The 11,303-nt window shown below is 57.1% G+C and overlaps 3 protein-coding genes across 3 annotated transcripts; 2 read left to right on the top strand and 1 right to left on the bottom strand.

The window, feature by feature from the left end:
- Nucleotides 1–63: 63 nt before the first annotated feature.
- Nucleotides 64–4,406, top strand: Tgfbr3l (transforming growth factor beta receptor 3 like). Its single transcript, XM_076560422.1, has 7 exons — nucleotides 64–408; nucleotides 1,294–1,430; nucleotides 1,509–1,823; nucleotides 2,322–2,436; nucleotides 2,522–2,680; nucleotides 2,905–2,976; nucleotides 3,575–4,406. The coding sequence occupies exons 1-6, from the start codon at nucleotides 186–188 to the stop codon at nucleotides 2,967–2,969; spliced, it is 1,014 nt and encodes a 337-aa protein (XP_076416537.1). The 5' UTR covers nucleotides 64–185; the 3' UTR covers nucleotides 2,970–2,976; nucleotides 3,575–4,406.
- Nucleotides 4,407–4,741: 335 nt separating this feature from the next.
- On the top strand, nucleotides 4,742–7,990 carry Snapc2 (small nuclear RNA activating complex polypeptide 2). Its single transcript, XM_006970148.4, has 5 exons — nucleotides 4,742–4,984; nucleotides 6,066–6,176; nucleotides 6,328–6,396; nucleotides 6,795–7,167; nucleotides 7,265–7,990. Exons 1-5 carry the CDS (start codon nucleotides 4,802–4,804, stop codon nucleotides 7,585–7,587), a joined length of 1,059 nt encoding a protein of 352 aa, XP_006970210.2. The 5' UTR covers nucleotides 4,742–4,801; the 3' UTR covers nucleotides 7,588–7,990.
- Nucleotides 7,991–9,471: 1,481 nt separating this feature from the next.
- On the bottom strand, nucleotides 9,472–10,997 carry Ctxn1 (cortexin 1). The gene is made up of 2 exons (XM_016007931.3): nucleotides 10,795–10,997; nucleotides 9,472–10,391 (listed from the first exon to the last, which is right to left on the bottom strand). The coding sequence occupies exon 2, from the start codon at nucleotides 10,369–10,371 to the stop codon at nucleotides 10,123–10,125; it is 249 nt and encodes an 82-aa protein (XP_015863417.1). The 5' UTR covers nucleotides 10,372–10,391; nucleotides 10,795–10,997; the 3' UTR covers nucleotides 9,472–10,122.
- Between the last annotated feature and the right edge of the window lie 306 nt (nucleotides 10,998–11,303).

The following is an 11,303-nucleotide window of genomic DNA, read 5'->3' as shown; positions in this document are numbered from 1 at the left end:
TTGTCCTAAGCCTGGTAGATTTTATAGAGATGGGGGAAGGGGCTGGGAGGAGGGTGGGGGAGCTGGGCAGGAGGTGTTTGGAGTGACTTAGGGTATCAAGCTGCTTTGTGAGGGACCCTCTTCCTCTAGAAATTTCAGCTCATCAAGAAAGCCCTTATCCATGCAGGCCTTGAGTATGGGCTCTGATGTCAGCCCCTGCGTCCTCCACCCCCGCTCCCTGTTTCCCAGGGTGGCAGACTCGCCAAGGCCAGGGCTGCCTACCCACACCTACAGGGCTGAGTACAGCCCAACCAGGTGCCTGCTGCTGGCCTGGAGCATTCCAACCTGGACAGGCCACCATGGTGGGCACTACACTCCTGCTCCTGGCCCTGCTCCCTGGGACTGCCACTGTGCTCAATGAACCACTTGGTATGTAGAGGCTGGCACAAGGGGCGGGGGCACCATGTTTCACTTCCCTACTCTTCCTTCTCAACTTAGTTTTGCACCTGGATATGTTGGGGGTGCCGGGGTGCCATCCCCTTGCCTCTCCCCCAGACTAGCCCCTCTGCCAGTTTCCTCAAGGTTCTCAACAACCTAGTGACGGCAAGGGCCGTGGGGATGGGACCAGGTGTGCAGATCAAATTGTTCTGGAGAAAACCCCCAGCTAAACTGCCACTTGGCAGGAGCCATTGCCTGTACAGATGTTTTAGTGAGTGCACATAAGTGCAGGCCTGGCTGAGCACAAAATAAGAGATCATCCACCATCACCTGTTGGCACTGTCCTTTATTTGTCTGGGGCCTTGGATCTCTGTTGAACAGAAATTCCCATTCCAGTTGCCTGTCTGGACCACGGCTCTGCCTTCTAGGGAGGGCCCCTCCTGACCACAACAGATGTCAGTCAGTACCCTACCTCCCCTTAGTGGCCAGTAGGTCGTGATGGGTCTCTTGGACTTTAAGACTAAGACTCTTGCTCTAAGACTTAGAGCAACCTAGATGGGGCAGACCTGTCTTGATCTTGCCCAGCTGAAACTCCACCAACACTGGTCAACCGGGTGTATCCCCAAATGCCTTTCCCTAGTCTGCAGGCGGCAAAAGAGGTCAGAAAAGGGAGCACGGCTTTGTGCAGGTTTTGACGACCAGGCAGTGAAGTCATTAGGGCGTACATAGTATTAACTTGGAGAGAGTTTGGCACACAGCTGAGCAAGGGTAAAAAGACCATCTGTAACGTGTCCCTTTTCCAAGAGAGGCAAGGGCTGGAGGTGGAGGCCTTCCCCTAGAAGGAATGCGTCCTCCTTACTCTGCGCTCCGTTCCAGCACCCCCATTCCCTGGGGCGCCTGGCCCCTGGCTGCGCAGACCCCTTTTCAGTCTGGATTTATCAGACACAGAGGATTCATTCCCTCGCCGCACTGGGCCACTGGAGGTTCCGGCCGACAGCCATGTGTTTGTGCAGGTGCGGGCGCCTGAAACACCGGGGGTGGGTGGGAATAAATGGGGACCGATCGAGCTTGATGGCGCCTTGGTTCCTCAGGCAGCCCTGGCCCGTCCTTCACCGAGATGGGACCTGGCCCTGCACCGCTGCTCAGTAACGCCTTCCTCACGCCCGGCCCTGGGGCCTGCTCTGGTGCTTCTACGTGGGGGCTGCCCTGCCGACGCCTCAGTCAACTTCTCACCACCTCCACACCCGGATGCTGCTCGCCCCACACGCTTCAGCTTCCGCCTGCGCCCGGTATTCAACGCCTCAGTGCAGTTCCTGCACTGCCAGATAAGCCGCTGCCGTCGCAGCCACCGCCACCGAGCTCCCCACCAGACACCGACGCCTCTCACCCCGCGATCGCCATCGCAGGTGCGCGCGCTTGCAGAAGCAGTAATCTGAGCACCCGCGGAAGATTCTCTGTAGTTAGCCACAAGCGTCTCTGGCAGCTGAGGGAAGAACTCTGCCAGGTTTAGGGGCCTGGGAAGCAGAGTGCTTTATGGTCTGGGTTCCTCTTAGGATGGGTACTGGGTACAGAGCTACCCCTCACGGATCTAGCTGCACAAGGACGCTCCAGGAGACAGGAAATGCAGAGCATTAGACTCTGGGATCCTTGGGTGGGAATCTAAAGTTCTTTTAGGGCTGGAAGACTGGATGCCAAAAACTGTGACACGTCCAAACTGATTTGGGTGTCTCACTTGGGACCTAGAGGCTGGCATATTGGGTATTCTAGGGCTGAAACCGCTTCTCTGTTTAGGGGTTGGGCCCAGGAGTCCTGTGACCTCTTAGCTCTAGTGGAAAGCTGCAAGTTTAAGTCCATTTTAGGAGCTCTGGGGGACCTGATGTCTGGTTTCTTCCCTCCCAACCCAGTGTCTGCCTCAAGATGAGGCATGTGCGGGCAGCGGTGAGAGCCTTGGTACCGACAGCCCCCACCTGCACACTCTGACGCAGCCCATCGTGGTCACAGTACCTCGTCCACCCCCTAGTAAGCTCACAAGCGGCCCTGGAACTCGGGTGGAAAATACACCTAGGTCCAGGGCCTGGTCTCACCCTCGCACACATCCCCATAGGGCCGTCCAAGAGCCTCCCCGGCAGGGCCGTGCGTCCAGAGCCGCCCGCTCCAGCCGCTGCAGCCCTGGAGCCCGCACCAGTGGTGGCGTTGGTGTTGGCCGCATTCGTGCTGGGTGCTGCGCTGGCCGCTGGGCTCGGTCTCGTCTGCGCGCACTCAGGTACCGACTTCTGTCCCGCCAGAACCCAACACCTATTTCCATACCTCCCCCACGTCAGCCCCCCCCCCCCCCCCATGTGCCCCATCATGCTGAACTTGCTTGGATCTGGCCCTCTGGGCTAGTACACTGCAGTACACTGCTAGTACACTGCAGCCCACCAGGGGGCGCGCTTACCCTGGCGCAGTGCACAGGCAACCCCTATTCCAGCCAGCTTCTTCTTTCAGCACCTCCAGCCCCCGGCCAGCCTCCTAGAGCGCCCCCCAGCGGCCCCCAGATCCAGAGGCCCTAGTAGGCAGGTAAGTACAGGGTCGGAAGGAGGTGGTGGTAAGGATCCTTCACTGAGTTTACCCATTGGGCTCCAAGTAGCTTGTATGTTTATTAATTTTTTGAACAACCTTCAGGCGGCTACTTTTATAATGTCCACCAGAGATTTTAAAAAATGAGGCACTTTTTTTTTTGTTCTGTTTTTTTTTTGTTTGTTTGTTTTTTGTTTTTTGTTTTTGTTTTTGTTTTTCGAGACAGGGTTTCTCTGTGTAGCTTTGCGCCTTTCCTGGAACTCGCTTTGGAGACCAGGCTGGCCTCGAACTCACAGAGATCCGCCTGCCTCTGCCTCCTGAGTGCTGGGATTAAAGGCGTGCACCACCACCGACCGGCAAAAAATGAGGCACTTTTATGAGGTTAAGTGACTTGTCAAAGGTGAAGCTGGAAATAGAATCTGGGGGATGGGGTCACCACCAGTGAAGAAATGGGGTTCTTAAGATTTGAACAGGCACCAGGTAAATGTTAGGGATTTAGACACAGTTCCTAGTCTCACACAGGCGCATAGATTGATGGAGGAAGCCAATACCCGCTGGGAAAATGTGACCTGGTGATCCTCTGCCGCCTCCTCTCTAGAGATGGCACAACCCAGTGAGGTCCTGCGACGCATCCAGCCATGGATTCAGAACCCTTTGGGAGGACTCATGCACATCTCCCCTCCCTCCCACCTCGTCCGTACTCCCCTGGTTCAAAATAAATTTCTTACCTGCCTGCTAACTTCTAGTGGAGTTAATGAGCTCCCAAGCACAGGGTGGTGGGGAGGGCAGGAAAGGGAGCTCCATGTTGTGCCTGGGAACCAGAACTTGGAAGATTCGTGGCTGGGAAAGACAGATTGGAGGGGCGCGACTCCAACCCCCGTGAACACGTATACCCAGGGAGAGTCAGGGGCCATTTGCCTGGAACAGAAAATCACACCCAGCCTGGCCAGCTTAAGTTTCTTCCTCCACTCCAACACCGCGGCTCACCCATCCCCAGACTCCGCCTTCTTTCAGGTCTCTTGAATTCCTCCTACCATCCCCCTCCCCCGCCCCGCTGCACTTAAGCACTAATAGAACTTCCAGGTTTAGTTTACCAGCGAGGAAACTGAGGCTCAGCAATACTAAACCACCTTCGCCAAAGTCCCCAGGGCTGTCTACCCCCATAATCCAGACCTGTTTTTCTCTCAAGCTAGGCTTTCACTATGTAGCCCAGGCTAACCTTGAACTCAATGGTCTTTCTGTCTCAGTCCTCCAAATGCTGGGACTAGTAGCCACCACTTCTGGCAAGCCAGGGTTGGTTGGTTTGTTTAGATTTATGTGTGTGTGTTGCCTGCATGTATGTATGTGCTCCATAGCATGCCTGGTGCTTGGGAAGATCAGAAGAGGGCATTGTGTCATCTACAAGAACAGCAAGTGAGCCAGGTGTAGAGGTGTATGCCTTTAAATCCACCATTCCGGAGGATCTCCGTGAGTTTGAGGCCAGCTTGATCTACATATCGAGATCCAGGCCACCAGGGCTACATAGACCCTGTCTCACAAATGACAAGCCCAGGATTTTTAGGGCAGCTGCCCACTTCTCTGCGAAAAGGAAAGCACACGGTACGGGTTTCATGAGCTGGCTAAGGAATATAGGGTCTAAAGTTTTGGCTCCAGCTCATGAGTGACATAAAACGCAGATAAAACTCGGGGATCCTCCGCCAGCCTCAGTCTCAGCAACTCCTCCAGAGCCACGCCCCCATCTGCTAAGTCGTCCGCGCAGAGCTTTTTCAGACCTTCAGAGCCGCCGTAGTCCCGCCCGCTAGGGAAGAGACCGTAAGACTCCGGCATGAAGCCGCCGCAGCGACGGCGCACGGTCCCGGCCCGCTACGTGGGTGAGGCTACCGGCCCCACGGCTTGGAGCCCCCGCGAGATGCGGAATCTGCTGAGACTTCTTCAGGCTCGGCGGGGACAGCCGGAGCCAGACGCCGCGGAGCTGGCCAAGGAGCTGAAGGGCCGCAGTGAAGCCGAGGTGGCGCCCGGGGCTGGGGGCTGGGGCTGGGGCTGGGGCCGGGGCCGGGGTCTAGCCGAGCCGGAGCGGAGCGGAGCGGGCCGAGTGGGTGGAGCGCTGTGGCGTGGGCCAAGGTGGAGCTTAGGGCGGGGTTGTGGTGGAGCTTTGGAGCGGATCAAGGTGTGCCTAAGGGGCCTGACTGTTTAGGGCGGGGCGACAGTGAAGCTTAGGGTAAGGCCTTGGTGAAGCGGGGACCCGGGGAGCTTAGGGGCGGGGCCGAGATGGCGCGCTACGAGATTGTGGGTCTGCATGTAAGTGAGACATAAAGGAGCTGCTGGGCGGTGGTGGCGCACGCCTTTAATCCCGACACTCGGAGGCGGAGGCACGCGGATCTCCGAGTTCGAACCTGGTCTACAGAGCTAGTTCCAGGACAGCCAAGGCTACTCAGAGAAACCCTGTCTTGAGAAACAAAAACAAAAGCAAAACAAACAAATAGTGGGACATAAAGAGGTAGTACGTGAGTGGGTACACTTGGGAGTGGGGCGAGAGCAGTGGGATGGAGTGAGTCTGTGGGTAAGACTGTGGAGAGGAGTGTGGGCCGGAGGAATCAAAGGGCTGATTGAGCAGAGTGGAAGTGAGGCGGGGTGGAGTTGGTAGTGGAGGCATATATACCCTTAATCCCAACACTCAAGGCTAGCCCAGTCTACATAGTTCCAGGACAGCCAGCGCTATTTAGAGAGAACTGCCAGTGCTATATAAATCAAACAAACAAAAAAGATGGACGTAGAACCAAAGTTAGTATGAAGTGAGATCCAGGAGATGGGGTGGAGTGGAAGTGAATAGGTTAGTTCTCATAATAAGAGCAAGCTATAGTCCCCGGAAGGAAGGAGCAAGAACAGGCCTGGCATTTGCATTTTCATTTACATTTTCATTAGGGAGCTGGTCACACACTGGGTCCTTGGCTTGAGTCCCAGCAGTTTCGGGAATGTGCAACACTGGGCGCCGGGATAGGGAGCAGTAGCGGTCCCTGAAACAAGCAAGGCAGTAGACTTGGGTCTTGTCTGTGTTTCTGAGCTCATAGAAGGCTTGTCCTCCTTCCCAGATCTGCCGATTTATCCAGCAGCTCAAAGGTCGCGTGGTTCGTGAGGCCATTCGGAAGGTGCACCCAGGAGGTCCAAGGCGTCAAGAAGCACAGCTCCCAGCCCCTGTAGAGGTGAGGCGGGAGGGTGAGGTGAGGGCTGCCCTAGGCTGGCTCCTGAAGGAGGAAGGATAACCTGGTCAGAGGAATCCAAGGAAGGGCAAAGCTTGGGAGACTGCTGAGGTCTGTGCCGGAGACTAACCATGTACCTCCTGGCTTCACCCAGGTATGGATGGATCTTGCTGAGAAACTAACAGGCCCACTGGAGGAAGCCCTGACTGCAGCTTTCTCTCAGGTACACCTGCTGACCCTTGGCACGTCAAGGGTATTTATTACAGGACATGAGTGGGTATGGCCCAGTGGTAGAAAGCCCCTGGTTTTAGTCAGGCAACGGTGTTGTATATAATCTCCAAATCTGAAGGAGCAGAGAGACTGGCCAGTGAGTTCCAGGCCTCTCCTGCCCCTACCCAAAAAGTAAAGAAAAATGTAGCTCTGGATCCTGGCCCTTTCCTGTGCCAAGCCAGTGACTCCAGTGAGGCGTCGACACTCGAGCCATGGTGTCTAAGGGCATCTCTTGTGTGGGCCACCTTCAGAATGGCAAGGAGGATGTGGTGAGTGGGTGGAGGTGGAGGTCTTATTCTAGGCCCAGCGGGGCAATGGAAGATGAAAGACGTCCCCTTCTTTCTCTGTCAGGTGCTCACCATTGCTGCTGCAGAACCCATCAGCCTCCTGCACTCCCAGCCAGCAAAGCCCACAAAGGCCTGTGCAAAGCCACTGCTGTTCTTGAGGACCCACGGAGAGCAGAAGAATCCTGTCCTTGAAGCTTCTGGGCCTGGCCCTGTGACTGCTGAGCCCACTCCCGAGGCCTCTGTGCCTGCCCCGAAGGCTTCTGATCACAACCCTGAGACCTCTGGCCTTGCCTCTGTGGTTACTGTGTCTGATGCCCCAACCAAATCCCTGGCCGGCCCCTCCACAGAGACAGACTTTGTGGTGGACTTTGAGAAGATCTACAAGTATCTGTCCTTCTCCTCTAGAAATGGCCATGGCCCTGAGCTCTCAGCAGCTGGTAAGAGGAGCTGGGGAGGAGAGGGGTTGTAGTCGGGAGGGGAATTGGGGTGCAGAGTCAAACCTTGTCCTCTCGTTCTTCCCTTTCCTCCTGTCAGAGTCAGCTGTGGTCCTTGACCTGCTCATGTCACTTCCAGAGGAACTGTCCCGCCTGCCTTGCACAGCCCTGGTGGAACATATGACCAAAACATATGCTCAACTGATGGCCCCCCAGGCCTCCCTCCCTCATGGGAGCCCCAGGCCTGGGAATGAAGAAGGAGGGGCTGGCTGCAGGGGGCCAGAGGAGCCTGGCCAAGCCAGTCCTCACGCTTCTGAGCCCACAGAACAGAGGCCGGCCTGGCAAGAAGTTGGGATCTGCCCACTGAACCCATTCCTGGTACCTCTGGAGCTATTGGGCCAGGTGCCCACCCCTGCGAGGTGAGGAATACAGAAGACCAGAGAAGCTGACTTCTGCCTGGAACTTCAGTCCACCACCACTTACTGGGTGGCCAGGAGGATGACTGTGGAAGTCCCTGACATGGTGTCCAGCCACAGGCTAAGTCTTCAGATGCTGCCTCAGAAAGGGAAGTACAGTTGTCATGAATGGAGATAGAGAACTCTGCACACAGGCAGGATTCCTGGACAGACAGACGGGGCTGGCTTCCCTAGCCCAGCTGTGCCTTGTTCTCTGCTGTGGGTACCCTAACAGCATCATGTTTCATGTATATGCCCTCCTGAATCTGTGCTTGCATTAGATTCTCCTAGCTCAACTGACCACTGTAGAGTTCTCTCCACTCTTTTCTGGGGTGTCCTGTGACTTTCAATAAAGTAATTGAAGCAGCTAACTGTGCTCTGGTCCTCGTGATAAAAATGGGAGTAGGGGCTCTGAAATGATACAATCTGGGAGCTGGAGCAAGACGCCAGGGAAGACGCCAGGGAAGAGGGCGCTGTTGCTAGCAATGCTGGTGACTGGGATGGGGAGATCGCTCCAAGGGTGAAATGCTTGGTATGCAGCCTGGCAGTCTGAGATTAATTCCTTCATTATTCCTCATGTAAAGGTGAAGAAAACAATTCCTGAAAGTTGTCTGAACGCACATGCTATAGCCTGTACATCCACATCATGCGCACAAACGTACAATAATTTAAGAAAGCTGTCATCTAGAGTGACCTTAGTGTGGCGTAAAGAGCTCCTTGGTGACTGTGTGGAGGTGGCTCTTTGTCGAAAGGGACAGTAGGGACAAAGTTTCAGAGCAAAGCGATGATAGATCTACAGATGTCTGAAGCTGGCAGTGTGGCAGCCAGATGGAGCAAAGCCCTGGTTCCAGGGAGGTAAGAGGTGGATTCCTCTGGGGGACTAGCAGAGAGGTGAGGAAGACGGGGAAAGTCCCTTCAAGTGGCCTTGGAGCCTCAACCACCCTTAGGAATGAAGGGAGGAGGGAGGCAGAACTGGAGGGCCTTCAGGATGGTGTGGGTTAGAGCTGGGGGGAAGTGGCTGGGGTCGTAGTTGAACCCCAAGACCCCACACTTGCCTTTCGCTGTTGGGCTTCCCACCATAAGCTCCAAATGCCCTGTGAGTATAAAGTACAGGGCATGCCTGGGGAGCTAGGCCTCTTTTGGGGAACGAGGTGCCCTGCCATGATAGCACCCTCCCCTCAGCCTAACGAGTTGTCTGAGAGTGAGTAAAATTTCTGTTCCCTGAGCTGTGCCTTCGCCTGGCTTTCCTTTTATAGAAAGGCTCGATTCTCCCCACACACATTGCACACGGCTCCCTGAGGCTCATAACACATCTCCCAGGCAGACTGGAGCCTAGCCAGCCCACTGCATGGTCACAGGCCCACAAAGCCAAACCCACAGGTTCTGAGGCACACTGGATGGTGGGGCCAGGAGGGATCGGGCTCAGCAGTTTGGGGGCTGCAGTCTGGTTTTTGGAAAACCACCTCCAGGATAGCTGGAGGTACCCCACCCCAGCTCCCCATAGTCCCCAGTGACTCCCTGGGTCAAGGGGGAAAGAGTGTATGTGTGGGGGTGTCTCAACTATGCCATGAGCTAGGGGGGTGGAGATGACTGTTAGCCTCCCCCCCCTAAGCTACTGAAAGGATGTGCATGAAATTGGGTATTTGCAGGACTAGGCAGCAGTTAAAACAGCAGATCTGGATTCTAATTTCAGATCAATGGCTTGTGACAAGTCGTTCTAGCGGCTTGGACTTCAGTCCCCCGGCCTGGAGAATGGGGATCCTAACAGGGGCTTGGCTCTTTCTCACAAATCCCCAGAAGCAAACGGGCTAAGAACAGGACTGGCTAACTCAGCACTCTGCTTGGCATGCAGTAAGCGCTCAATAATATCTTTTATTATCATCTCCATCGTTCAGAAGCAGGGAGGAGGGAAAAGGCAAGGGAAGGTTGTGGGGCCATGGAGTTGGGAGGCAGAGGAAAGGCACTCTAACCTGGGCTGGGGCTGGGGCTGGGAAGGGGGTTTCGGGGTCTGTCTCTGGGGCAGGCTGTACCATGCATTGTAGGTAGGCAGCGTCCATAGTGAACTGAAGAGAGCCTGCCTGCCAGGGCCAGAGCTCAAGGAGCGCCTTGAAATTGGCGATGACCACAGTAGGGGAAAGAAGAAGGGGATAGAGGAGTCCGCACTCCCAGGAAAGGATGTAACAACACTCATGCCTGGTAGCTGGGGAAGGCTGAGGGTGGTGCGGGATGATTCGCCCACTAGGGAAACAGAGTTTAGGTACAGCAGTGAGGATGAGTGCGCAGGGAGACGGGGACAGGGCAGATAAAGGCACCAGGTGGGGTTCTGGCCCGGCCAGGAAGGGAGATGGGCGGCTAAGGGGGTAAGGACTGGATTTCTCTGAGCGCCTTCAACTTCGGGCTAGGGCATCTGGGGTACAATACTGAGTGCAGTCCAGGCTTGGGGCATTCCTCCACCGGGCCGGCCCTCTCGGATCGGAGGACCGGCCCGGGACCGGGTGCCCCCTCACACCAACGCGTAGTCGAACTGCCCTCGTTCGAGCGCCTCCTTGTGGTCGGTCCAGGACGAGGCGGGCATGCGGCTATAGGGGTCTAGCAGTATGCGCACACAGCGCACCATCAACAGGACCAACACCACGAGCAGGCAGAGCACGAAGGCGAACACCGTGCGTTGCTCGACGTCCAGGCCCGCGCCCACCGGGGGCCCCGTCGATGGCGGCAGCGGCTCCGGTGACAGTGTCCACGCCGTGCTCATAGCTCACATCGCCGCGCGCCCTGCGGAGAGAGGGGTGCCCACCCCGGGGTCCGCCGGGATGAGGCTACGCCCTCCCTGCACCTCCATCCACCCCTTCTGGAGTCGCCCCTTTTGCAGTATCCTCAACATCGTCCCTGTCCGTGCTGCCGTCTCCGGGCTACGCCCATGCCCAGCCTGTGTGCTCCGCCGCCACAGCCACGAGGGTACCCAACTCTAGCAGTGCTCGCAGGTGGGGTCCCTGAGAGCCAGGACAGGGCTACTCAGATCCGCCCCGCCCGCGCACAACAGGTGCGAACGCGCTGGGCCAGGGGCCCGAGCTGCACGGTTTAAACTGGTCCCCATCCCGCTTCCTTTGTTCTCCGCGGCCCAAGACCCCCTCCCCCACCCGTCGCCGCCTCCCCAGCCACAGCGCGCCCCCCTCACCCTTGGTCCTAGACGGGGACCGGCCGCCCCGCAGCCCCTCTCTCTCCCGGGACTCGTGCGCTGCTCTGCTCTCGTCTTCCCGGGGTGGCGGCGGTAGTGGCGGAGGCTGTGGCAGCCCCGGCTCAGCCCACCCCACCCGCCCCTGGAGCGGTGGAGACCGAAGGAGGAAGGAGAGACGCGCGCCAGCCGGGCCGCCGCGGCTGTTCCCATGGCGACGGGGGCGGGGCCGCGAGGGTGGAAGCTGTGCTGGGAGCAGTGCCTGGGCTTGTGACCCCGCCCCGGCCTGCCTACCGGGAGACTGGACCTACCCACCACTCGTGCCTGCACAGACAGCCCCAGCTCCAACTCCCAGAGCACCCAGGACCTCACCAGGGCGTGGGTAGTTGCTAACCCCCACCACGGAAGCCTCACCCTGACCTCCGTGTCTGCATCTATTCTTCCTGGCTGACCCCTCATCCCAATCTCTGTTTTAGGATCCTGATGCCCCCAGGCACCGGCCATTAGTGTTT

The sequence above is a fragment of the Peromyscus maniculatus genome, chromosome 23, assembly GCF_049852395.1.
Source record: "Peromyscus maniculatus bairdii isolate BWxNUB_F1_BW_parent chromosome 23, HU_Pman_BW_mat_3.1, whole genome shotgun sequence".
NCBI lineage: Eukaryota > Metazoa > Chordata > Mammalia > Rodentia > Cricetidae > Peromyscus > Peromyscus maniculatus.
The sequence above is the reverse complement of the archived record's forward strand: the minus strand, read 5'-3'. Positions and strand labels throughout refer to the sequence as shown.